At 37.5% G+C, this 27,571-nt stretch overlaps 1 protein-coding gene across 3 annotated transcripts; it reads left to right on the top strand.

Moving 5' to 3' along the window:
• The first annotated feature begins 130 nt into the window (after positions 1-130).
• Positions 131-27,571, top strand: TMEM41B (transmembrane protein 41B). Of its 3 annotated transcripts, none has more exons than XM_044258798.1 (8): positions 131-282; positions 404-526; positions 13,127-13,244; positions 15,531-15,659; positions 20,239-20,332; positions 20,986-21,090; positions 22,872-23,010; positions 25,181-27,571. In XM_044258798.1, the coding sequence occupies exons 2-8, from the start codon at positions 406-408 to the stop codon at positions 25,348-25,350; spliced, it is 876 nt and encodes a 291-aa protein (XP_044114733.1). In that variant the 5' UTR covers positions 131-282; positions 404-405; the 3' UTR covers positions 25,351-27,571. The 3 variants fall into 3 exon arrangements, with proteins under 3 accessions (XP_044114733.1, XP_044114732.1, XP_044114731.1); XM_044258797.1 differs by having other exon boundaries at positions 132-282; positions 401-526; XM_044258796.1 differs by lacking the exon at positions 131-282 and having other exon boundaries at positions 294-526.

Genomic DNA, 27,571 nt, shown 5'->3' with positions numbered 1-27,571 from the left:
GGTTTGAAGTCTCAGGGACGGCACTTCCGGATAATTAAGGCTGCGCATTAGGTGCTCGAGTCCTCCAGCCACACCAAGGGCCTCCGGCACCCCGACTGCGCATGCTCCCTGCAATCGCGAGGCGGGGCGGGGCAGTGACTGGGGACCTTGACTTGTCTCGCGGTTACTGGGCGAGCGTGAGCGCGCGAGGCTCGGGGGTGATGCGGGGCGGAGCCTAGTCCGAGTGGGCGCTGTAGGTTTCAGTCGAGCGTCACTGTGCTCGCGGGGCTGAGGTCGGCTCAGGTGAGGTGGTCGCCCCGGAAGTGGCTGTGGCCGTAGCCTCTGGGTGTTGTAAGGAGCCTGCGGCAGAGTTGTTGTTAAGGGGGGCGGCATCATCTCTCTTCCTCCACCTTCCCTGCAGCAGCCATGGCGAAAGGCAGAGTCTCTGAACGGTCGCAGACGGCGGCACTCCACACGACCCCAGTGGGGGACAGGTCAGCGGGGACACGGGGTCTCACGGCGCAGAGCGGCGGAGACCACCTGAAGGGTGAGTAAAACCGGAACCAGAGCTGGGGCTGGCCCAGAGGCGAGAGTGTGCCGGGGGGTGATTTGGGGTGGAAAGGACCTCAGTTGGCCCCGCGGATTTGCGAGGGGAAGGAGGCCTGCTGGCACCCAGGGACGCTGGAGCAGAGAGTATGGGGGACCTGGGCTTGGGCCGCTGCCCACCGCAAGGCCGGACACCTAGGAGGTGCGTCGTAAATGCTGTTGTAGTTGAATCCAATAAAAGAACTAATGACACTGGCTTGTTTGAAGCTCAGGCAGGACGTAAGGTTGACAGTATTGAAGCTAGACAGAACGGAAAGGAACTTCAGCACTCCTGCTTTATTTTTACCGATGAAGAAACTGAGGCCCACAATAGATGTGGAACTTGCATAAAGTCACAAAGCCAGATTAGTCAAGTAGTTAAGAGCAAGGTTGTAACTGTATACAGGTGCCTCTTCCAGGTGGCAGGAACACTTGGGTGTGAGTCCCTGCTCTACCACTTATGACTTTGGACTTGTTATCTTTCAAAACTCAGTGTCTAAACTGTACAGTGAGGATGACAATGATTATAGTAAGAGTAGTCTCTGCTTAGCTTGCTATGTGCATTACACAAAATAATTGATGTAAAGCATTTGTTGTAATGGCTTTTGTGAAGTGGAGGCTAAATAAATATTAGCGATTACTATTGTAACTGAGATCGCTCATTCTTAAGCTTTTTTGCATTACACCATTCTGCCATTTTTCAGGACTTTAAATATTATTTTGAAAGAAAGTATACTTAGAAACTAAATCCTTTTATTCCATCTTGGCATAGAGTTTTTCATTGCTTTTCAACAGTTGAAATGACTAAACTTTTTAAATGCTTTTTATTTTAAATGCTTTTTTATTTTATTTTATTTTATTTTTTAAGATTTTATTTATTTGGCAGAGATCACAAGTAGGCAGAGAGGCAGGCAGGGGGTGGGGGCAGCAGGCTCCCTGCTGAGCAGAGAGCCCCGGTGCAGGGCTCGATCCTAGGACCCGGAGATTATGACCGGAGCCTGAAGGCAGAGGCTTAACCCACTGAACCACCCAGGCGCCCAATATTTTATGTTATTTTTTTAATATATTTAATTGACAGAGAGAGAGGCAGCAAGAGAAGGAATACAAGCAGGGGGAGTAGGAGAGGGAGAAGCAGGCTTCCCACTGAAGAGCGAGTCCAGTGTGGGGCTCAGTACCAGGAATCTGGGATCACAACCCCAGCCAAAGGCAGATGCCTAACTACCGAGCCACCAAGGCGCCCCTTAAATGCTTTTTAAAAATCCCATAAACTTGAAGAAATCCTAACAAATGTCCATCCAGTTGTTTTCAGCTTAGAGTGATGTGTTCCACTACCAGTGATGGGTAAGGAGAGGGTCTTTTAAGATTGTCTGGCAACATTATAAGTACAGTCAACAATCAAGTATTGCACACTTAAAAATACATATTTATATATATAAAGATCATATGTTTAACGTACAGCTGAAGTTTAAAAGAGAATAAATTTTTTAAAAAGTATCCTGCAGAAAATGGTATTTTCTTTTCAAATAATTTAAAATGTCCCCAGTGTAATTTGACTTTTTAAGCTTTATGTATTTGGATATTTCTCCATCTTATAGACATAGGGCCACATAACTTCAAAAACTCAGAAATGAATTGTCTAAGGATAAATCCACTCTAAATTAAAGGAACATTGTTTTGAAGATGCTGCTGTGGAGAGTAATCCAAGGGTTTTCAGAAAAGTATTTTCCAGATGCGGCATCCCTAAAGATTGTTATTTGGTTTGTGGTAGCAGTCACTTGTGTATTTCTGATTTTTGTTGTTGTTTTAACCTAAAGCTATTTAGAAAATAAAACCTTGAAACTTCTGAAGTGCTTTTATAATTGTTTATCTTATTTTATCATTAAGATGACACATTCAGCACATTTTTTTTTTTTAAGATTATTTACTTTAGAGAGAGAGGAAGCATGGCAGGATGGGGCAGAGGGAGATAAAGAGAGCCCGGACATGGGGCTTGATTGCATGACCTGAGATCAGAGTCTGATGCTTAACCTACTGTGCCATTTTTTTTTAAATTAAAAAACATATATATATTTTAAAGAATTTTATTTATTTATTTGACAGAGAGAGGGACAGGGGGAGTACAAGCACACAGAGTGGCAGGGGGAGAGGGAGAAGCATGCTTCCCGCTGAGCAGGGAGCCAAATGTGGGACTTGATCCCAGGACCCTGGAATCATGACCTGAGCTGAAGGCAGATGCTTAACTGACTGAGCCACTCAGGTGCTCCCCTTTTTTCTTTTTTTTTTTTAAGAAAATTATTTATGAGAGAGAGAGAGAGAGAGAAAGAAATAGAGTGCCTGGGAGCGGGGGTGGAGAGCAGAGGGAGAGAGAGAATCCCAAGCAGATTCATTGCTGAGGATGGAGCCCCACATGAGGCTCAATCCCACCAACCTGAGACCATGACCTGAGCTGAAACCAAGAGTCAGATGCTCAGTGGACTGAGCCACCCAGTCACCCCTATCATACCACTTCTGTGGACTACAAATCTATAGGAAGATAGAGGGAGATGTGAAGGCGTGCCTTCATGGAGCAGTGGGTTTTGGATTGTTAGATAGTAAGGGGATTCTGGCTGGGGGAAACATTAAGCTGGGAGGTTAGTGTGAATCTTTATGTCAGTATAGAGATTAATTTGTTGGGAGTGGAGGATTTCTGTTTTTGTGGGAGATAAGATTGGCCATGATCAAAATGGTGTTGGTACAGAAGGATTTAAGTGCTATGCTGAGGAACTTTTTTGATCCATCTTGTTAATTAGTGATTCCCAGTGTTGTCTTTTTCTTCTCTGCCTCTCTGTTTTTGTCTCTGTCTCTCTTTAATTAGTGTTAGGAATTCATTTTCTGGGCAAACGATTTTGTAGATCCCTTACATGATAGGGTTTGCTTACTTGTGATGTGATGCCATTAGTAACTACTTAGCAACCAATATTCCAGATTATGATAAACAGTTTTTGTTAATTGCAGGTGTTATTTAGTTTGGCATTCAGAAAAATTACATGTTTTGGAGTAGAGATAAAAATTTAGTAACTCCAGGGACGCCTGGGTGGCTCAGTTGGTTAAACATCTGCCTTTGGCTCAGGTTATTATCCCATGGTTCTGGGATCTTGCGCAGTGGGGGGTCTGCTTCTCTTCCTGCCTGCTGTTCCCCCTGCTTGTGCAAGCAGGCTCTCTCTTTGACAAATAAATAAAATATTTTTAAAAATGTAGTAACTCTTGATTGAGAAATACATAGTAATAGAATGTTCCTGTAAATTCCAAGACTCTTTAAATGAATTTGTATTTTTTTAACTGACATACCTACCCAACTTTGATAAATAGTTGTCATTGTGTGTATGTTTGAAATATTTTACATGCTATATGCAGTGTTTGGTACGTTTAGTGGGTCTCTTACCATGACTGTGGTCTCTGTTCTTACATCTTAGCCTTACAGACTGTGAAAACTTGAGCAAGGACACTGAAAGTCTAATTTTTTTTTTAAGATTTTATTTATTTATTTGACAGACAGAGATCACACATAGGCAGAGAGGCAGGCAGAGAGAGAGGAAGGCAAGCAGTCTCCCTGCTGAGCAGAGAGCCCAACGTGGGGCTCGATCCCAGGACGCTGGGATCATGACCTGAGCCAAAGACAGAGGCTTTAACCCACTGAGCCACCCAGGTGCCCCTGAAAGTCTCATTCTTGAATGATGAGGAAGGACAAGAAACAAGATAAGAGGTAGAAGTACTTAAGAGGCTCATGATCTAATCTATCTGCAAGGGTGCCTGGACCAGGGTATTTATTTTCTTCTGTGTTATTTGTCCTGGCTGATCTATTTACTAACAAGTCATAGAAGTTTCCCATTTTGATTTAAGAAAACTCTGGGATGCCTTGCTGGCTCGGAGAGCTTGCGACTCTTGATGATCTTGATGATCTTGGTGATAATGGTCGTGAGTTCAAACCCTACATTGCGTATAGAGATTACTGAAAAAGAATAAATAAACTTAAAAAAAGAAAAGAGCTCATAGGGCTGTGTATTTTCAGTATATAGAAGTCATCATCCTTGTGAGCAGTGTGAAATCAATTTGAGGAAGAAGGAAGCTCTTACTGGGCGCCTGGGTGGCTCAGTGGGTTAAGCCGCTGCCTTCGGCTCAGGTCATGATCTCAGAGTCCTGGGATCGAGTCCCGCATTGGGCTCTCTGCTCAGCAGGGAGCCTGCTTCCCTCTCTCTCTCTCTGCCTGCCTCTCCATCTACTTCTGATTTCTCTCTGTCAAATAAATAAATAAAATCTTAAAAAAAAAAAAAAAAGAAGGAAGCTCTTACTGATAACTGGAAACTAAGACTAAAATTGACAACTAGGCATCAGCCAAGCTATTAGTATAATTTGTTGATGCCAGTCCCAACCCAAATATGAATGTATCAGGCTTCTTGTGCTTGTCATCAATAGAAAATACAATTGAAACTCTTGCTGAGGGGCGCCTGGGTGGTTCAGTGGGTTAAAGCCTCTGCCTTCAGCCCAGTTCATGGTCTCAGGGTCCTGGGATCAAGCCCCGCATCGGGCTCTTTGCTCAGTGGGGAGACTGCTTCCCCCTCTCTCTGCCTGCCTCTCTGCCTACTTGTGATCTCTCTCTCTGTCAAAATAAATAAATAAAATCTTAAAAAAAAAGAAAAAAAAGAAAGAAACTTGCTGAAAAGAAGTTGATTGACTTACATAACTAAAAAATTGAGAGATTCAGTGGGATTCACTGACTTCAGTCTGGAACAGTGGCCTAATGATATCATCAGGATCTGATTTCTTTCATATCTTTAATGTAAGCTTTTTAAAAAAATTAACATATAATGTATTTTTTTGCCCTAGGGTACAGGTTTGTGAATCATCAGGTTTACACATTTTCACAGCATTCACCAAAGCACATGTACTCCTCAGTGTCCATAACCCAGTTTAATGTCAGCTTTACCTTAAGCTTGATTTCTCTTGATGGTCCAGATAAGCTAAATCCTCCCATAACTTTGAGAATCTTTTTCCAAGCATTACCAATAGAAGTTTGGATATTGATTCTGATTAGATTGTCTCAGTAACGCTTGTCTTTGAACCTATCACTATTACCCAATTAGCTCAACCTGATTCATGTTTGACACCTAAAAAAATGGGAGTAGGAATGAGGCCAAGTCAGTTTTCCCAAAGACATAGATCGCTGTGATGGATCACTCATGATTTTTCTCTATTTGTGCTCAACCATCTTAGTGAAGAAGGATTCCAATCAAAGGTGCTGCTTCAGATACACAGTGAAATTGAGGCTGGGCATGGAAGGAAGAAAAGTGAGCGGCCCAACGGAAGGGAGAAAATGGAGGGAGTAAGCTCAGGAAAGAATAAAGGTGATCGAAGAATGGCATATTGGGATTTAAAATGTTCAAGGTAGAGCAGTCTCGGGATGTGAGAACTTAGTTTATCATTGGAAGTAGGTGGTTAAAGTTGAATAGAAATGAAGGTCTAGGGGCGCCTGGGTGGCTCAGTGGGTTAAGGCCTCTGCCTTCGGCTCAGGTCATAATCCCAGGATCCTGGGATCGAGCCCCACATCAGGCTGTCTGCACAGCAGGGAGCCTGCTTCCTCCTCTCTCTGCCTCCTTCTCTGCCTACTTGTGATCTCTGTCTGTCAAATAAGTAAATAAATAAAATCTTAAAAAAAAAATGAAGGTCTAAGAATTTTAAGATCCATTTGATCATCTAAATGGATGATGGATATTTTAGGATTATGAAGTTTACTATAAGCTTGATCTCAGTCTTTAGTGAATGGGGGGGAAACATGTGAAAGTGGTTAGATGAGAGTGAGGGTGTGTGGATTGAGTGGCAGCACAGTTGTAGGGCATAAGCCTTAGAGAATGAGCCTTTATACAAAATTGGTAGTCTTATTTCTTCTACCTACAAACAGGCTTTCTCTCTGTGTGTGTTCTTAATAGTTAATTATTTGTATTTTATATTTATCTTAGTTGTTTGAATTTATACTTGATGATACTGCTACCATTTTTAATTTTTTTAAAAGATTTTATTTATTTATTTGACAGACAGAGATTATAAGTAGGCACAGAGACAGAGAGGCAGAGAGAGAGGAGGAAGCAGGCTCCCTGCTGAGCAGAGAGCCCAATGTGGGGCTCCATCCCAGGACCCTGGGATCATGACCTGAGCCGAAGGCAGATGCTTAACAACTGAGCCACCCAGGCACCCCACAACCTCTGCTTTTTTTTTTTGAGATTTTATTTATTTGTCAGAGAGAGCAAGCATAAGCAGGAGAGTGGCAGGCAGAGGGAGAAGTGGACTCCTCCATGATCTCCTCGCTCAGCGAGGAGCCCAATGTGGGACTTGATCCCAGGACCCTGGGATCATGATCTGAGCTGAAGGCAGACGGTTAACTAACTGAGCCACCCAGTCGCCCCAGATTTTGCTTTTCAAAAGGTGTTGATATGAAAATAATAAGAAATAGGGAGGTATTATAGGGCCATTAAGGTTATGATTTTTCAGAAAGGATAAATGCATATTAGGAGTTAGAGAAAAGGTGCTCTTAAGAGGAAGAATTGGAGATACAGGGTGAATGGAGAAGAGAGAGTTCTTGGAGCAAAATCTGAAAGGAAATGTGTTAGCATTTAATGCAAAGATAAGGGGCAAGGGAAGATAATTTGGGGGGGGAACAGATCTTGAGGTAGAGATTGGGGAGCTTACTGAACTGTGGAAGCAGTGTCATTGTTTGAGAAAAGACGAAGATAGAATTAAAAGCTTGAGGAGACTTGAAATAGCCTTTTTAGAGAATGCTGTGAAAAGATTATTGTCTGCCTGTGATAACTGTAATTGAAGATAGAAAAGCATGTGGCCTTGGAGGCCAAGAGAACATAATCTTGACTCTTTCTAACAGTATCTTTGGCCTGGAGGAGGTTGGAAAGCAGATAATGGGATAATTCAGATTGGGAATTACTATGATGGAAGATTTGAAGGTTAATGAATATTTAAAGTACTATTGTGGTTAACTTCAAATGCTAAATGACATACATCTAATGCAACCAAGAGGAGATGCATTATAAATTATACATGCTATACATTTCAATGTAGAATTATCATTAAAGCAAGATTTTCAAATTTTTTTTATTTATTTATTTTTTTAATGTATTTGACAGACAGAGGTCACAAGCAGGCAGAGAGGCAGGCAGAGAGAGAGAGGAGGAATCTGGCTCCTTATGGAGCAGGGCTCGATCCCAGGATCCTGGAATCATGACCTGAGCCGAAAGCAGAGGCTTTAACCCACTGAGCCAGCCAGGTGCCCCAAGATTTTCAACTTTTATCTGTTTAGAACTCTAAATCAATTACATGCTAGTCTCTGGACTTGATAGAATTCTACTCAAGAAGAATTGTTGAGTCATAGTAACTAACAAACCCCTAGGTACCAGTTAGTGTCAAAGAAAGGAGAGCTTCAATTTTTTTTTTTTTTTAAAGATTTTATTTATTTATTTGACAGAGAGAAATCAGAAGTAGATGGAGAGGCAGGCAGAGAGAGAGAGAGGGAAGCAGGCTTCCTGCTGAGCAGAGAGCTCGATCCCAGGACCCTGAGATCATGACCTGAGCCGAAGGCAGCAGCTTAACCCACTGAGCCACCCAGGCGCCCAGGAGAGCTTCAGTTTTGAATGTCACTTTGTTTTTTACATTCTTGTTTTCTGTGTAACTGTTGAACACAGTGCTTGAAAAAGTTTTCCTTATTTTAAAGAGTGCAGAAAATTGGTATCAGGTTAAATGTGACAGTTAATTTTATTCAGTTGTCTATATATTTCATCAATCAACTGTAAGACAACAAGCAGGAGTCAGAGAAGTGTGTACTCAGGGAACACTCAGGTGGTGTTCTGTAGTCCAGCTAAATGTTCCCTGACACCTTTCTTCCCTGTGACCCCTTACTTAGGACTGGTAAATTAATAATGGGAAGAAAAATATTATAGTTTAATTTTAGAGCTAACACGCTAAATGACTTTTTAAATTCTTTTCAAAGACTTTTTTTTTTTAAGATTTTATTTATTTATTAGAGAGAGAGGGAGAGAGAGCAAGCACAGGCAGACAGAATGGCAGGCAAAGGCAGAGGGAGAAGCAGACTCCCTGCCAAGCAAGGAGCCCGATGTGGGACTCGATCCCAGGACGCTGAGATCATGACCTGAGCCAAAGGCAGCTGCTTAACCAACTGAGCCACCCAGGCATCCCTCAAAGACTTTATTTTTAAGTAATCTCTATGCCCAGTATGGGTCTCAAACTCACAACCCTGAGATCAAGAGTTGCACGTTGAATGAACTGAGCCAGCCAGGTGCCCCTAATTGTTAATTTAAGAGAATGATATAATCTGTTGAAATCTTTAAAAATGTATTTAGCTACAGGTTATAGTTTATAAGGCTGGAAGCTCTTCTCATCTTTCAGTCTTCAACCAAATTTCTACCAGCTCTGGGAATCTTGTCTCCATTACTCTAGCCCAGTAATCTTGCTTCTCTGTATACTCAAAACCTCTTTCTGCCATTCTTTGGGAAATTAGCTAATGGTGGTATCTACTTCTTAAAAGCAGAGGCTGAGCAGAACATTTTGTACCTAGTAGATGTTCAGCAGATAGTCCTGAGTAACTCTGCATTTGAGTGCATACTTTGCAGAGTAGAAATCCTAAAGAAAAGTACAAAGAAAGGGGTGGGGTGGTGGTGGTGGGGAATGATCCGTTTATTTTTAGAAGTAATTCTGGGTCTGCAAATATCTTCTGGATGAAAAACAAAAAAGCAGTGGTTTTGAAGAATTTAAAAGATGCCCACGATATTAAACTATTTGTATCAATCCTTTTTGTACTCTGGACTTCAAGTAGGGAAGTAAGTGAAAAATGAAGGCTGAGCAAGGTAATTCCAGGTAGATTTAAAAGGAACACGCCTTTAAGAAGTAGCAGATCTGGGATCAGCCCTGCATCGGACTCTGCTCGGCAGGGAGCCTGCTTCCTCCTTTCTCTCTGCCTGCCTCTCTGCCTGCTTGTGATCTCTCTCTGTCAAATAAATAAATAAAATCTTAAAAAAACAAAAAAAGTAGCAGACCTTTGAAAAAGTTGTACAGACTATATATATGTTAATATGTCTTTGTTTTGTTATCAGCACATAGAAAACTATGCCCAAAACCTCAATGTTTATATATTACTCTAATTCCTTTCCAGTAGATCACTTCTTTATTTAATAAAGTAGGAAAATAACATTTTAGCCTTAATGAGAAGTTTGTGTTTCAATGGATTTTCTATTTAAAACTACATTTTTGGCTGAATTAGTTTTAGTGCACACTGATATTTTTGTAACTTTTGGCTGATTCCTCATTTCTTTTTAGGGTGAATAGATATGATATCTTAAATTCTCAAGACATGCATTGAGTTAGATATCATAACCACGGCAAAGATATGAACAATTAGGCATTTGTTATTATAAGATTCTGGAGAAACCTTTTCACATTTGACCCACCTCAGATGTTTAAAGTCTCTGTTTAATTTTCTGTGCTGCAAAAAAGCATGTATATAAATACGTTAGTGGGTTAATTAACTGGAGTATTCAGTGGCAGGCATGCCTGGTTTATTACTGCATTGAAGGCATATTTTATATTATTTTATGATCCTATTCCTTCCTGCAGTAAATTTTAGAAGTATGAAATGAAAAAGTAAGTTTCTATTTGTGATTTGGTTTTTGAAGTAAAGTCCCTTTTTTAGAGTCAGATGATAACAAAGTAAATTAATGTTTAGATTACAGAAAATTGGAAAAGATAAAATTTTTTGTCTTTAGTGTTCACAAAATACTAGAACTTGATAAACCTAGTATTGTCTTTTAGGAAATCTGCTTTAATGACCTGCTAAGAATAATTTATATCTAGTATATCAAAGCACTAACCTAAGCAACTTGTATTTCCACAGAAATTATGAGTTGATTATAAATGGATATTAAAAGGCTTTAGAGATATACTTTACGCTATTTGGTTGCTTATGATTTATTTATTTATTTATTTATTTATATTTTATTTATTTACTTGGCAGAGAGAGACAACTAGGCAGAGGAGCAGGCAGAGACAGGGGGCGGGAAGCAGGCTCCCCGCTGAGCAGAGAGCCTGATGTAGGGCTCCATCCCAGGACCCTGGGATCATGACCTGAGCCGAAGGCAGAGGCTTTAACCCACTGAGCCACCCAGGTGCCCCTGATTTTTTTTTTTTTTTTAAAGATTTTATTTATTTATTTGACAGACAGAGATCACAGGTAGGCAGAGAGGCAGGCAGAGAGAGGAGGAAGCAGGCCCCCTGCTAAGCAGAAAAGCCCCATGCGGGGCTCGATCCCAGGACCATGGGATCATGACCTGAGCCGAAGGCAGAGGCTTAACCCACTGAGCCACCCAGGCGCCCCGCCCCTGATTTTTTTTTAATTTTTAAAAATTTTTAAGGATTTAGTTTTTTTTTAATAGTACAACCTCCTTAGGGCTTCTGTTTACTTACTTATGATAAGTACTTAACCATATTGTTTCTTCTTAAGCTTTAAAGTAAATGGTTACCATATTGTTTCCTCTTAAGCTTTAATGTACATGCAGATCACCTGGGTATCTTGTTAAAATACAGATTCTTTTTTAGTAATTCTGGGATGTTGACCTGAGAATCTGCATTTCCAGCAAGCTTTCTGGTGATGCTGATTCATGTGGCCCATGCAGTACGTCTTGGGTAGCACTGAGCTAGATGGTTTCTCTTGCTCCATGTTCAATATAGAATTGAGCAAAATCTTACTAATTCAGTTGTAAAATATATAAAGCTGCCATAATGAGATAGGGAATAATATGAAATTTATTTTTTAATTAATTAAGGCTTTTTGGTTGAAAGGAACAGAAATAAGTTTAAACCAGCACCAATAAGAAGGAGAATATAGGAAAAAGAATATAAGAGACAATCTCACTGGCATTTATGAACAAGAAATGAAATATAGCCAGGCTTCAAGGAGAGTGAGAAAGTTAGAAATCAATCAGTTTCTCTGGATTTATGTTTCAGTCTCCTCTCTTATATTTTCTGGTACATGTTTTTGGCTTGCCACAGTTGTTATCTGTAGCTTTTACTGCTTGACCTTTCAGCCCAAGGCCTACCACCTCTTGGGACACCTGACTTATGGCTCAGATAGTTAAGCATCTGCCTTCTGGTCATGATCTCCAGGTCCTGTGATCAAGCCCCATGTCAGGCTCCCAGCTCAGTGGGGAGTCTGCTTCTCCCTCTCCCTGTTCGTGCTCTCTCTCTCTCTCTCACCCCGTCTCTGTCACTGTATCTCTCTCAAATGAATAAATAAAATCTTAATAACAAAAATGAAAACAAAAACCTAGCACCTCTTGACAAGAGCATCTCTCTGTTTTAGTCCAACTTTTCATCAGCCATTAATGAAGTGTTTCTACTTGACTCAGGTGTCCAATCTTGGGCAACTTAGCCTTCTGTGTTTGGGCAGGAAGAGGGTTGGAATCACACTGTAATAGGGCCAGTGAGATTAGTCTCTTTGGAGGGAAGGGGAACATGGGAAAGTTTCCTAGAGAAAGAGGGTGTTCTACTATGTTCTACTATGCATATTTGTGAAATTAATGAATAGAGTGCAGGCATTTGATTAGGATACTTCATAAAAGTGTGCATAAAAGTTACATAGACAGTAGTTAGGGAAGGGGCATTGTAGATCCATCCATTTAGTTCTCAGAGAACTAAAAATAATCCTTATCATAGCATACATATATTTTTTTTAAAATCTGAGTATTATCCGTATATACACGGGATAATGGCAAACGTAGGCAGTAAAACTTGAGCCCCCACCCACTTCTGCCTTTTCCCAGTAAGCACTACTAAGGTACCTTAACCTCTCCACTATTGACCATTTCCTGGTAGAAATAGCCTTGTCCATTCTTCTTCTTGCTGTCTCCTGGATCTCTTTCAATACTTTTATTTTGCATATAATTTTTTAGATAACACTAAGATTACCTTGTGAGGGAATATAAACAAATTCTGCCATTCTTTGGGTCTCAGAGAGCCACTGAAAACATGCAAGACTCAGCTATATTCTGAAGCCCTCAGTGTAAAAAAGGAACTATAACATTTACCAGATGTATTAGTCAATCTCTGGGTTCTTATGACAGTTGAAGTAATTGCCAAATTACTTCATTTTTCCTAAGAGGCCATTCTGTCTGTGCTGTCAGTCCCAATATAGATAAATAAATTTGAAAGTCAGTATTTAGAGCAATGCCCCCTTTCCTCTTTGGCTTATCAACAAATCAAGGCTACAAATTCTGTGGTTCTGTTTTTTATGCTTCTGAAATGGATATATCCCCCCCCCCAAAGTAGTATGCCTGATTAATAAATGTCAAATACAATAGTAATAAAACTTTTATGTTAAAACAGTGTTTTGGACAAAAGTGTGAACAGTTTTTGGGGGAAGGAAATTCTTTAAGGAAATTATTTGTTGATTTGGAATACTTATCTTTTTAAAATATTTATCTTAATTACAGCCTCTTTTTTTTCCCCCTTTCAGAAAAAGCCTGTGCAGAAGCTGGGTCAGCAAGAATGTCACTTCTTATATTGGTGTCCATTTTCTTATCTGCAGCTTTTGTTATGTTTCTGGTATATAAAAATTTTCCTCAGCTTAGTGAGTAAGTATACAGAAAGAAACTGAAAATGCTAGACATTTATAGATGGATTAAAAGTTAAACTAATCTTAAGCAACAGAATGTCATGGTGATTGTATATCAACTCTCACGGTTTGTAGCAAGTCCATATTGACACTGTTATTTAAACACTCCTTTCCAAATTTGCCTCTTGCTTTTCTGTGCAGGGGTTTCCTAGCACTGCTCCTCTAGTTAGTCTCATTTTTCTAATGGCTTTCAAATGTTTTAAAAAAATACAACTATATTAAGAAATATGTTTTTATATCATGATCCTGCATGCATGTGCCTGTCCATTTTCTCTTGCTCACTTGCATACATGTACATATAAAATTAACTTAAAGTTTCATGAAACAGGTCATGTTCTCTTATATTTTCTAAATTATTCGATTTATTTTTTAATGCCATAAGTGAGGAAGCAAACTTATTTTAAAATCCATGAAAGATACTGACCTGCAGTTTGAAAAATATTGATGCTCTTCTTCTCTGCCTCCTCCCATCCCTCACCCGTCCATCCATGTCTTCTCCCTTCCTTCTTGTGATCAATTTCTGTCTGCTTCTATTCATCCGTTTCCAATCCCGCCACATCTCTCTCTCCTCGCTCTTTTTCTTTTCTGCATTTTATGAAAATGATATGGTCTGGAAAGGTAGTTTTCACAGTGAAATGGACTTTGTGTAAACCTTGTATACCTTATCTAGTATACGTCCAAAATTTCTTAGCCAAAACCTTGGAGGTGAAATGTGTTTCAGAATTTAGAATTTTTCCATTTGGGGAAGACTACATGGAATGCATACTGTATATTACGTAGTACCTCCAGTGGGATCTGGGGCAGCATCCCATAATCAAATACATTAATATTTTTGCACAGAAAAGGGCATCATAAAAGACTATATGAATAATTACGTAAGTGTGGGTCAATTCTTGCTGACAAGGTATGAAGAACTTTTGGTTTTTAGAGGTTTTTGAATTTTAGGGAAGAGATTATGGACCTGAAACATACTTTAAGAAGGCAAAATACCCCAGAGCTGTGTGTGGGTTTTTTTTGTCATCCCCCACCTCAGGGCTGTTTAAACAGTAATACCACCCTTGTATAATCATAGATTACATAAAGGACTATTAAAATGTAGTTAGACTTTCAGCCAGGGTCAGACTGGTGTAGTAATGGATGACTATGAAATATTTCAAGGTGTTCGGAAGTTCCTGTTTTGCCCTACATTCCTTTCATTAACAATTCTTTATGCTTGAAATTTTATAGTTAAACTTATCTTTATTTTAGTACTTTGATTTCTTACATCAGTATAAGTGCCTTTGGGAGGCTAACATTCCTATTGATAGTTAACATTAGCATGATTGAATTTTAGATCCTTTCTGGTTTTGATCAAGGAGAGGAAGTAAAGAACTGACTGAAGAGGGCAAGAATATATAGAGTATAAAATTGAGGTTGTCTTTGCTCTCAGTCTGCTGTGAGAATGATAACAAGACTTGTATATAAGTATGCTATTATAAATCTGTTATGTTCTGCTTATTTCTGTGTGTGTGCATGCGGATACAGATGCATGCGCACACCCCTATAATGAGTTTTTAAAGTTTTTAAATTTATAAATGAGAAAACACAGTTTACCTGCTATTTTTATAGAATTTAAGCAGCAGCCTGTCATTGTTACGCAAGATCAGTTAAATTGTATCATGTAAACAAATGGGCACAATATGCATTAAACACAAAGGTAATTATTTGAGGCTTTTATAATCAAGAAATCATTCAGTTCCAAATAAGGCACCAAATAGAAAGTAAAATGAATGGAAAAAGAAAAATGTTTCCGTTTTTATCTGAACTTTGGGCTGGGGTATTCCAGAAAAGATGTGAACTGTAATTTCACCAAAAATTTTACTTAATTTTAGTTGTAATTAATTATTGACCTTTGTTTATCATGAGGATTACCCAAAATGATGCTGAATATGTTTTAAATATGCTAATATCAGTAGTTCACTAACTAATTCAAAATTTGTACCAGTGTTGGAGTAAATGCTTTTAACCTAATTGAGTTTGGATCATCCTTACTTTCATATATAGATTACAGGTCTCATGAAATCATAATAAAGCATGAAAAATAATTTATAGGCTTTTAAACTTAAAACTTACAAATTTATGGTTACTATATTACAGATCAAGGTATCAAATAATTTTGGATAAAATTTCATGTTTTGAACTTTGATAAAATTATCTTGGCAAATTTTCTGCTTTAAAATTTTTCACTTTAATTTTATTTCTTTAGAGAAGAAAGAGTGAATATGAAGGTTCCCAGAGATATGGATGATGCCAAGGCTCTAGGAAAAGTTTTATCCAAATATAAGGACACCTTTTATGTACAAGTACTTGTAGCTTATTTTGCTACATATATTTTGTATCCTTTTTACTGAAAAAAAGTTTTCTAGTTTTATTCAAGAAAGAAGTTTTAAAAGTTCTGTTTAGTTATGCATAACTTTTTTCTTTTAAAAATTGTTAATTTAGTGTAATTTAATAAAATATAGAAAAGTTAAAATGGGAAAAATTCTCACTTTAAAACTATCACAACTCAGTTATTATTTCTGAATATTTGTTGCCAGTTCTTTTGTTTTCTGCTTATTTCACTTATCATAAACATCTTCCTTTCCTCTGTAATATTAAAGATAATTATTTTATTTATCTAATTTATGATTATATTAGTTAATTGATTAATTTAGTTTAGTTATGTTGAATTAATAACCACCACAGCATAATTTTAAAAAATATTCCCTTGGGTTTGGAGATATAATTTGTATTTAATTTTTTTTCTACTTGTCCAGTTAGAAATCTTTTTGTTCATGATTTTTCCCTTCCATTTAATGGTTTCTTTGTAAAAAGATCTTAAGAGGTTAATTAGTCAGTTCAAAGAATATGAATTTTTAAAATAATGACTGGTATGTATTTCATTTTATAGAAACATGTATTAACTAGTCAGGAAAATATCTTTATTCTTCCTACATATTTTCAAATGGCTTATGCTACTGGTCAATAATCTTCTAATTTATGGACTTTAATGTCAATCTGATTTTTTGTATTTTTTATTTTAATCCAACCTATTTTCAGATCTTCTCCATTAATGAAAGACATTATTGGGGTGCCTGGGTGGCTCACTCGGTTAAGTATCTGCCTTCGGCTCAGGTCATGATCCTAGGGTTCTGGTGTTGAACGCCATGTCAGGTTCCCTGCTCAGCAGGGAGCTTGCTTCTCCCACTCCCTCTGCCACTCCCCCCTGCTTGTGCTTCCTTGCTCTCTCTGTGCCAAATAAATAAATGAAATCTTAAAAAAAAAAAAAAAAAAGACATTATCTCTTGATTTTGGAAAGGTAATCATTATCCAGTGCTCATGATGGAGCGGGGAGGGGGTGGGGATGGGGGAGGCAGGCAGAAGGAGAGGGGTAGAGTCTTAAGCAGACAACCTGGAGCGCAGAGCTAGGTGCAGGGCTTGATCTCATGACTCCAAGATCATGACCTGGGCTGAAATCAAGAGTCAGAGGCTTAACTGAGCTACCCAGGCATCCTCCCAACCAGCATTTATTTTTAAAATTTAAATTAGTGGGGTGCCTGGGTGGCTCAGCAGGCTAAAGCCTCTGCCTTCGGCTCAGGTTATGATCCCAGGGTTCTGGGATCGAGCCCCGCATTGGGCTCTCTGCTCAGCAGGGTGCCTGCTTACTCCTCTCTCTCTGTCTGCCTCTCTGCCTACTTGTGATCTCTGTCAAATAAATAAATAAAATCTTTAAAAATAAATAAAATTTAAATTAGTTACTTTGTTAATTCTCTCAAACTTTTTTTTCCTTTCAAACTATTTCTGTTTGGCATCTTTTATTTCCTGAATTTTTGGTTATTGGACTTGTCAATGTAAACTTTTTCCTCCTAAAATTCAGTAACATTTTCTTTTCTTGGATTTGTATTAGATTAGATGCTATATATTTAACAAATTTGGGTGTATACTTAAGCACACTGCACCAGTTATTCCTAGCATAAGCAGTTTGTTACAGGTACATGTACAAAATCTGATGATGATGATATAAACATGACTTATCCATCTAGTGAGAATACATTTTTATTTAGGTAGTGTGCTGTATGTAGGAACTTTGTCATTATTTATTTACTGTGAGAAAAAATCAAAGGGAAAATTTAGAGAATTACTATTATGCACTTATCTTTCAACAAGTTATTTGGCAGCTATTTGTAAAGTTAATTTAATAGTAATAAACTGTTTTAAGAAACCCATAACTGCTGCCTTTACCTACTAATTCTATTTTAGAGCCTATCTGGGAAAACCATAGTGTTAGACTTAAGGATTATTTTGCCTTTATACACTTTAACCATAAATTAAAATATTTTCCCTGGGTAAGATAAAAACTTGGTTCATTTTTTTCATTTGACTTTTATAAGGTTTTTGGGAACAAGACCTATAATTTCTGTTTACTTTGGATAGTCATCTTGTTTTGCCCTATTTTGCCTCTCAGCTTTTGGGTTATTAATTATATGCTGTTTACAGATCTAGTGTTTTGGGCATTCAAAAGTAGAACAATTACTGGAGCAATGAGGAATCATGGTTAGAGGCGTGGCACAGTCTCATTCTAGTTGGAGCAAGTCTAGAGCAGAGTTTGCAAGCCCCTTAGGGCATTTGTAAGAAGTGATCGGCCATCCAGTTTAGTTGGAGTTTAGGGTATGAAAAAGGGAGGATAGAGAAATAAGCTAGTAAGATAGGCTAGATATTGCACTGAGTCTGTAGAGGACTAAGGAATTTAGAATATTCAGTTGGAATTGGGTACTCATTGAGGACTTTTGAGCTGTGGATGACGTTAAAAGTGTCACCATCATCCCTTTTTGTTTATTTCCCTAAGACTAAAATCTTTGAGTAACTTAAAAAGTTTATTTTATTATGGAAAATTTGAAATATACACAAAAGTAGAGAAAATCATATAATGAACTCCTATGGACCCATCACCTAGTTTCAGCAGTTATCAATATTATGCCAGTTTTGTTCTTGCTGGTTACCTTTCTTTAACTTTTTGAGAAAAAGAGAATAGGTTGGGAAAGGAAGGTAATATTTACTTTAGATGATTTAGGTAATGCAGAATTTTAAATATTCAAATATGAATTAAATATTTAAATAATATTTAAATATCCATACCCAGTGTTAGTCCACAGGGGACTGGTTGAATAAGCCATAGTAAATGTAAACACTGGAGTGAACTCTATTAAAAAGAATGAGAAATGTCTTTCTATGCTGTTACTGTGTTACTTCCAGGCTATCTTGTTAAATGAAAAGAGCAAGGGGCAGAATACTAAGTCAGTATGCTGTGTTTTATCTATGTGAGTACACACATACAGATGCAGATATTTTGTTAGCTTTTTTTGAAAAGAAAGGATATCTTTAAAAACCAACAACAGTGTTTACCTATGGGGAGCGAATGTGATACAGGGATGGAGGTGAAACTTCTAGATGTACTTCATTGCGTAGATTTGACTTTAGAACCAGGTAAATATTTTACATAATTTTAAAACCAATTAAGTCAGAATGAAAAAAGAAACAGGAAAAAAATAATTTTTTAAAAGATTTTATTTATTTATTTTACAGAGATCACAAGTAGGCCGAGAGGGAGGCAGAGAGAGAGGGGGGAAACAGGCTCCCCATTGAGCAGAGAGCCCGATGTGGGGCTCAATCCCAGGACCCTGAGATCATGACCTGAGCCACCCAGGTGCCCCCAAAATCATTATTTTTGGCCAGGAGGAAGTGTCAGTAGAGTGGTAGATGGATAAGTCAGGTTGCAAGGGGACAAGGAAGGAATCTTCTATGGGGAAGTAAAGATGAGATGCAGTGGCTGGGGAGAAGACCCCAGTCAAGGAAAGCCTAGGTTTTCTTGAGTTCATAGGCATCTGAGCGGTTTTCCACAGGAGGGATCCTGTGGAAGAGCAAGAAGCTGAAGATGAAAGAAGCCAGGAAGAAGAGGAGAGTGAGATGAAAACATGAATAAAGTGGGAAATAGAGGAAAAGAAGAATGGGAGAATGAGGGAAGATAGAAATTTTGAGATAGTGTGCGCCCACAGGGAGAAGCAGACTCCCCGCTGAGCAGAGAGCCCTGCATAGGGCTTGATCCCAAGACCCTGAGACCTTGACCTGAGTGAAAGGCAGATGCTTAACCGACTGAGCCACCGTGGTGCGCTTGAAGATAGAAATTTCAAAGAAAAGGTAGATATTGAGGGAATCCACTCAATTCTGACTGACTTATAAGTAAATCATGTTAGGGATTTTTAAAAAGGTGCTGGGGTCGGGGGGTGGGGGGTGCCTCCACACCAAAACTGGGAACAAGAGGGAAGTAGTAAAAAAGCATAATTCTGTTTTTAAAATATGGTTTGTGATTTTTACTATATTTGCTAATCCCTATCCTTTTTTAAATGAGTAGTGAATTGAAGTAAATGTTTATAAGTTAAGTTAAAAACAAGTAATTATTATACCCTATATGTACCTAGACTTCCACGGAAATCCTGTTTCCTGTACACATTTTAGGAGTATATGCAGTGCATTAGAGAAACATACTGAAGGCCTTCTTTCTTCTTTTTTTTTTTTTTGTTCTTTTGTTCTTTTCTTTTGCCAAAGGGTTCTTTCCAAAGTTCAAAGTTCTTTTCTTTTGCCAAAGTTCTTTATCTGGTACATGTTGGATATTTGTCCTGGTTTTTCTTTTAATAACACACTCTTATTAGCATTGTATTTATGATAATGCTAGCAAGTGGTCAGTTTAGAGTTAAAGGCATTATAACTGAATTGTAGGTTTTTTAAACTTCTAGATATAATTTTGCTTTACTAATACTGAAATATGGATATAATCTTAAAATATAACTTCTTTATTGATACTTTTTCCTAAGATGTTTGACTTGTCTTTTAAAAATTCCATTTTATTATGTTTTAGTCCTTAACTTAAAAGTTAACAGCTTGCAAACATTCGCTATCCCGGGCTCTATATTTCTCAGTATACTCTCAGGGTTTCTTTATCCTTTTCCGCTAGCCTTATTTCTTGTTTGTTTGGTAAGTATATAAAATGAATTTGGGAGACTAGGGAAAAAAAGTAGCTTTTGATAGAATGATGAGGGAGAAGGATGGCGTCTAGTCTCACCAGTCTATGTAAGCATAAACTCATTAGTTTTAAGAGGTGATTAATGTTAAAGTAATATCTTTTAAGTCTTCCCATAAGCAGATGTTATAGTTTGTTTTTTTTCCTGGAACAGGGACATCACAGACTTAATTGCATAGGCTGTTTTAGCCTTTCCTTCTTATTGTGTTTTGTAATTCAAACAGTCCAAGAGTGTTGGTGCGCACAGTGAGTTAAGTCCAGGACGGCGGGGCGAGGGGGTAGTATTTTCAAGCATAGCAACTGAAGAAAGAATTGGCTCTTTAAGTCTTATTCTTAGGCTAGATGCTATCCTTAACTATTTGGATATAGTCCCTAAGTTTAATCACAAGTGCCAGTTAGTTTCAGCTGGTCTCATTTTAGTCCTGATTTGGACTGAGAAAGGACTAGATCAAATGGGTTCTTGTTCTCTGCACAAAGAGGAGTCATGCAGAGTATCCTCCCCTAACCCCGAAAGAAGCATACTAGTTGAACTTTTCCTTTAGTGAGTATATCTATATGACTAAGATGGAAAGGTACATAATGCTTATGGCTTCTTGTTATTTCCTAGTGTTCGGGACTCGGTGCCTCATTCTGCTATATGCTCTCCTATTTAGTTGGGAGGCCAGTTGTATACAAATACCTAACAGAGAAAGCAGTAAAATGGTCACAGCAGGTAAGCATGTATTTTTAAGTTATTTAATGTAATTCTTTGGCTAATTGGGAGGTCATTGTATCAGTGTATGGTCTCTCTAAGAATTAAGCCAGACCCTGGGCTTTAATAAAAATGATCTTTCCACCTAAGTAAATTAAAGTGGGGGGTAAATAATGAATGTTAATCCTTTCAAATATGAAGTTTCTGTTGCTGTAACAATAGTTTTATTTTTTTTAAAAGATTTTATTTATTTATTTGACAGAGAGAGAAATCACAAGTAAGCAGAGAGGAGGCAGGCAGAAAGAGAGGGGGAAGCAGGCTCCTTGCTGAACCGAGAGCCCGATGCGGGGCTCGATCCCAGGACCCTGAGATCATTACCTGAGCCAAAGGCAGAGGCTTAACCTACTGAGCCACCCAGGCACCCCTGTAACTGTAGTTTTATTTGATACAGACACAGCGAGAGAGGAACACAAGCAGGGGGAGTGGGAGAGGGAGAAGCAGGCTTCCTGCTGAGCAAGGAGCCTGATGTAGGGCTCGATCCCAAGACCCTGGGATCATGACCCGAGCTGAAGCAGACACTTAATGACTGAGCCACCTGGGTGTCCCTATAACAGGAGTTTTAGTTCTTCATTCCTAGTAAGGTCAGTCAGAGCAGAGAAATCAATGTGTGAAGGCATTCAGTTTTGGGTACCTCACCTGTTTTGGGTTGATGCAGACCACTGTAGTGGGTCACTGAAAAACTTTCATCAGCCAACTCCTTGAATGCATTTCATCAGTAGAAATGACTGTTCTCTTAGGCAGGATCTTTACAAAGACAAGTGATGATAAATAATAGCAGCACTACACAGTAAGGTCTAATACAGTGTTGCTAAGAAAATCTTATTTTTATAAAGAATTAGAAGAAACAACCTGTTAAATCCCAGCGGAATTGTAGAAATCATTCTGCCTTACCCTTTTGCTTTACAGACTACGAAATGACAAAGTAAGCATTTTGCTGCAAATCACCATCATTATTTGTAAAGCAAGATCTAGAAGTATAAACAAATCAGTGCTTTTATTTAACTGGCTAAATATCTCCATATACTTATGCAATCTCATTTATCTAATGAATGAATCACTCATGTAATACATATCAAAATAACAGAAAAATAAAGATTAAATTGGAGGCTAGGTTTAGTGACATGCTGCTGTACTAGCCCTTTACATTGTAGGAAGTTAAATGCATTAAAATATTAGTCACCTGATGTATATCTTGTATATAGTTTTAAGTTCAATTTTGCTTTTTTTTTTTTTTTAAAGATTTTATTTATTTATTTGTCAGAGAGAGAGGGAGAGAGAGTGAGTGAGCACGGGCAGATAGAGTGGCAGGCAGAGGCAGAGGGAGAAACAGGCTCCCAGCCAAGCAAGGAGCCCGATGTGGGACTCGATCCCAGGGATGCCGGGATTATGACCTGAGCTGAAGGCAGCCACTTAACCAACTGAGCCACCCAGGTGTCCCCAATTTTGCTTTTTGAGGTGTAAAATGTCATTGTTGAGCCATATTAGGTAGGCTGATACAGAACCGTCTTTAGTAGTACAACATTAAGCTATAAGTACAATTTTAAAAAAAGTCTCATTTAGCTCTGGTAAAGAGCATGTGTTAAGTAGTTCATTGTCATTTTCAAGCTCCTTTTTTGATCAGTTCTATTAGATAGATTCTGAACTATCGGGGAATGAGAATTCAAAATAAATATTTTATATAAAGCAACTTATTTTCAATATTGGCCTTATCTTCATCCTAACTGATTTCTTTCTTATGACAGGTTGAACGTCATAGAGAACATCTCATTAACTACATTATATTTTTGAGAATAACACCATTTCTGCCTAATTGGTTTATTAATATTACATCCCCTGTGATAAATGTGCCACTGAAAGTTTTTTTTATTGGCACTTTTCTAGGTAAGGCTTCTGGTTCACAGTGTCTTAGAACTCGTTGTGTATGTACCTAACAGTGTCCAGCTGGGCTAGGTTTCGTGTTCTTTGCACACATGCCAGCACCATATATAACTCTTGGGCACAGAGCCTATCATACATAAATAGAAATGTTTGTTGAATTGTGTTTAAGTATTTCTGTTTTCCTTCTTTTAAAGAAGAGCAATTTCTATTGGATATTTTTATAATCACACAGGTTTGAGCAGGACTTTAACTAACTCTGTTATCTCCTTGGTGGAGAGAAAAGAAAATCAAGGTGCCCTTTTTGAATAATTTACTCCCTTGTCTTAATCACATATTGAAATATTGAACTTGAATGTTCAGTAGAAAGTTGATATATTTTTCTTTTTTATTGACATAAGTATTTACTATGGGCATTACCAGAAGTATGGGGCAAGCAGTATTAATAAAATGTTCCTGCTTTCAAGGAGCTGGCACTTAATTTTGAAATTAATTAGTGGACATAAAAATTCATTTATACATTTTGTGAATTCTGATGGTTCTTTAGTAAGAGTATTCTGCTTTTCTTTCAAATTTAATTTGAATTGTTTAGATACCAATGAAATGAACAGATTTCTCTTGTACTGTGTGTTGAAGTTTAAGTTAGTATTTATAGATCTTGAAAAGAATAATCAATTTTTTGTTGCTGCTTTAAAAAAACTCATGACAAACTTGAAAATCTTAGCAGGGATAATTTTGGATTTTGTAAAACGATGTTACGTTCATGGAATCAGAATAGAGAATTTATCCCTATCTTCTTATTTTACATGTGGAATGCCTAGAGATTTAATTAACTTCAACTTGGTCTAAAATTATTTTTCCATTTTGTTCTGTTTTTTATTTTTTTTTTTTAAGATTTTATTTATTTGACAGACAGAGTTCACAAGTAGGCAGAGAGGCAGTCAGAGAGAGGAGGAAGCAGGGTTCCTGCTGAGCAGAAAGCCTGATGCGGGGCTCGATCTCAGGACCCTGGGATCATGACCCGAGCCGAAGGCAGAGGTTTTAACCCGCTGAGCCACCCAGGCGCCCCTGTTCTGGTTTTTAATAAAACATTGTTCCACCTATGCTGTTGTATAAACTGCTCTTACTCATATTTTGAGTATCTTTCTATTTCTGAACATCTCCTACCACTTCATTTTTAAGTATGTTCTGTCAAGAATGAATGACAAATCCACTCAATCTTATTTTTGAACATCTAGATTATTTCCAGATTTTTTTGTTACTTACAATGCATTGATGAAAATCCTTGAGACTAGATCTTTGCTTATATAAATTAGTATTCCCCCCCCCCAAGATTTTATTTATTTATTTATTTGACAGAGAGAGAAGCAGTGAGAGAAGGAACACAAGCAGGGGGCAGTGGGAGTGGGAGAGGGATAAGGAGGCTTCCTCCCACCAAGCAGAGACCCTGATGCGGAACTCCATCCCAGGACCCTGGGATCATGACCTGAGCTGAAGCCAGATGCTTAACGACTGAACCACCCAGGCACCACCCCTACATTAGTATTTCCTAAAGCTGAAATTTCTGAATCAAAGTACATTCTCTTTTTTAAAGCTATTGATAAATGTTGTCAATTATTTTACAGAAATTTTTCTTGAGCTTATAAGTTCATTGTTCTTCAGAGGTTGTTATGAAAGATTTAGTTCTTTATATGGAAATAAATGTGAGGGGCTTTAAATTAAGTTACATTTTTCCAAAATGGAGATCAGTATATTCTTTTTTTTTTTTTTTAAGATTTTTTTTTTTTAATTTATTTGACAGAGATCACAAGTAGGCAGAGAGACAGGCAGAGAGAGAGGAGGAAGCAGGCTCCCCGCCGAGCAGAGAGCCTGATGTGGGGCTCGATCCCAGGACCCTGGGATCATGACCTGAGCTGAAGACAGAGGCTTTAACCCGCTGAGCCACCCAGGTGCCCCTGGAGATCAGTATATTCTTATAAGAAATTTTATACAGAGAATATTTTAATTTTTAAAAATTTGAATATGGATTGATTTGAATCTATTTAAAATATTACATAACAAAGTGTTAGAATAATGTTAGTGCTGTTATGAGTTATGAATAATTTTGTGAATGTAAAGTATATTACAAAATCTTATTTTAAAAAATTACTGCTTATGTTTTTATTTTTTATTTTAGGTGTTGCACCTCCCTCTTTTGTCGCAATTAAAGCTGGAACAACACTTTACCAGCTTACGACAGCCGGGGAGGCTGTTTCCTGGAACTCAGTATTCGTTCTAATGATTTTGGCTTTTCTATCCATTCTGCCAGCCATCTTCCAAAAGAAACTAAAGCAGAAATTTGAGTGAGAAATTATCTGGGTTTTAGTTTTCCTATCATCATCATCATTGTCATCATCGTCATCATCATCATCATCTCAGGATTGGCAGGTTTATGTGTTAAAATCACCTGTTCAGTAATTTGAAATGAGTTTGTAAAATATAATTTCCGATCACACAGTTAAAGTAATGCATGTAAGTGGCAAGGGAGGGAAGAAAGTAAAAATAGAAATTGATGTACGATGAAAAGTACTGTCAATAGTTATGATAGACACCTTCTAAATCACTACTTCAGGGTAGCTATAGATAATTAGTAGCAGCACAGTAGGAAATTCTTGATCCAACTGATTCAACTTAACATATTTCATGAACTGGCTCCACATACTTACCCTTGACTGGATAATTTAGTGTTTTTCCCTCTTAATCCCTTAATAATAACTAAAATAGGGAAAGCAAACACAAAATAAAAAAAATAGATTCTAGATTTTTAAAAAGTAGTATTATAGTTCTTGCTAATGTTAGTCTTTGTTAAGAGCATAAACTTGAAAACTAAAGCTCAAAAAGAGATTTACATTTTCTTTTTTTAACTTTGAGGTAATAGATATGTTTAGAAGCTGCATGTTGGTAGATTATTGAATTTGGAAAGGATATCAAGTTATATCTGTTTTCTAAATTTATTTTGTTTTTCCTGTTCTAGATTATCATGGGTTAGTCTGAAATTTAAAATTCTGGCCAGTCTATTTTCACCTTTTTTCTAGCTTTCACAGTATTTCCACTGTGCAAATGAAAATGGCGATTACATGATAATTGTATTATATTGGTGTTGATAATTTATATTTGGATAATATTTTGTTACACAATTCCCTTTACTGTCTCAGAGGGGGATCAAAGTAAACATTCAAAGTATGCAGTTTTTAGGTGATAGATTAATTATATTACTTTATATTTTGAAACTGAAGCAGCGGCAGCATAACACTTACGTGGTTAAATACAGTTTATTTCAATAACTGAAAAATTTACCTCATTTATTTATTAGTCTGGTCATTAAAGTATATATTATGTAATTATCCTTTTTATGCATGATACACTTATAAGAATGCCTTGTTTCATTTTTATTGATGGGTTTTTTGGTTGGGGATTGCTTTAGATTAATGTAGTTACCCAACTTAGTGTTTTTACTTTTTATAACTCAAAGTAAAATTAAATTCTCACATGGTAACTATTATATTTAAATGGTCCTAGAAAAACTAAACAGCTTTTTGCTGCTTAATGGTAATACCCTTGAAGTCTTGATTCTAGGACATAGCTGATCTATAAGGTAAAGTACTCTGTCAGTTTTACCTTCACCCAAGACTGTCACATTGAAAAGTACTTTAGCTGTGGGAGAAATCCTTGTATGTTTTTATTGTGAGAGGAATGGTCATCCTCAAAGCTTGTTTGTACTACATAATGTGGACTGATTATTTTTTCTATCACAGTATTAACAAATGGATTTATTGTAAATACAAAGAAAATATATTAATTAATATACTCTTCTTATGTCACCTGGCCTTTTGTGTGTAATTATTTATTGTCATTTCTAGCAAGGTTTTTCTTCCTTCTTTATTGACCAGAGATTGAGTGATACAGCTTTTGTTATTTTTACAAATGAACTTAAAACATAAGTCTTTTTGGACAAAGTTCGCTAAATATTACTGTGTAAAATGTAGTTGAGTACATTTTTATCAGACTTTTAAAAATAAAAGTAAGAGCTTGGACTCAGGAGAAGCCTACTTACTTCAGTGTGTATATATTGTATTTACTCTATTTTCAGAGTATTATCTCTATCCTTATCATTGATTCTTTCCCTTTGCTGATGATTCTTTTCAGAGTTTCTTAGAAAACTGAGCTGCCATTTAGGTGGGGTGTATTTTCTTCTTCCAAAAGAATAGCCAGTCTTTTTCAGATTAATCATCATTGACTCTACCCTAAACGCAGTCAGTGACCTGTATTCATGGATTTACAGACATGGCCTGATCCCAGATGTAGATTCAAGCTTCAGCTGCATCTTGAAGACAATTACATAGTAATAACCACCAGAGAGCAAGTATGTATAAAAAGAGGCAAGCATGCTAACTAGGAAGCTGACATGCTGAGACTGTTCACCTTAGTTAGTGGCCTTTCTCTGGAGTTCTGTTACTTTGAATATAATATTTCTAAGCTACTTAATAAATGCAAATTAAAATGTAATAATAAATTGTACTGAAAAAAC

This window comes from Neovison vison, chromosome 7, assembly GCF_020171115.1.
Source record: "Neovison vison isolate M4711 chromosome 7, ASM_NN_V1, whole genome shotgun sequence".
Lineage (NCBI taxonomy): Eukaryota > Metazoa > Chordata > Mammalia > Carnivora > Mustelidae > Neogale > Neogale vison.
The sequence above is the reverse complement of the archived record's forward strand: the minus strand, read 5'-3'. Positions and strand labels throughout refer to the sequence as shown.

Excerpts from the sequence above, each read along its gene's own strand:
- TMEM41B (XM_044258798.1), top strand. The coding sequence starts at position 406 with ATGGCGAAAGGCAGAGTCTCTGAACGGTCGCAGACGGCGGCACTCCAC. Across the intron at positions 20,333-20,985 it reads CCTTATTTCTTGTTTGTTTG|TGTTCGGGACTCGGTGCCTC; the intron begins GTAAGTATATAA and ends GTTATTTCCTAG. Across the intron at positions 21,091-22,871 it reads CAGTAAAATGGTCACAGCAG|GTTGAACGTCATAGAGAACA; the intron begins GTAAGCATGTAT and ends TTCTTATGACAG.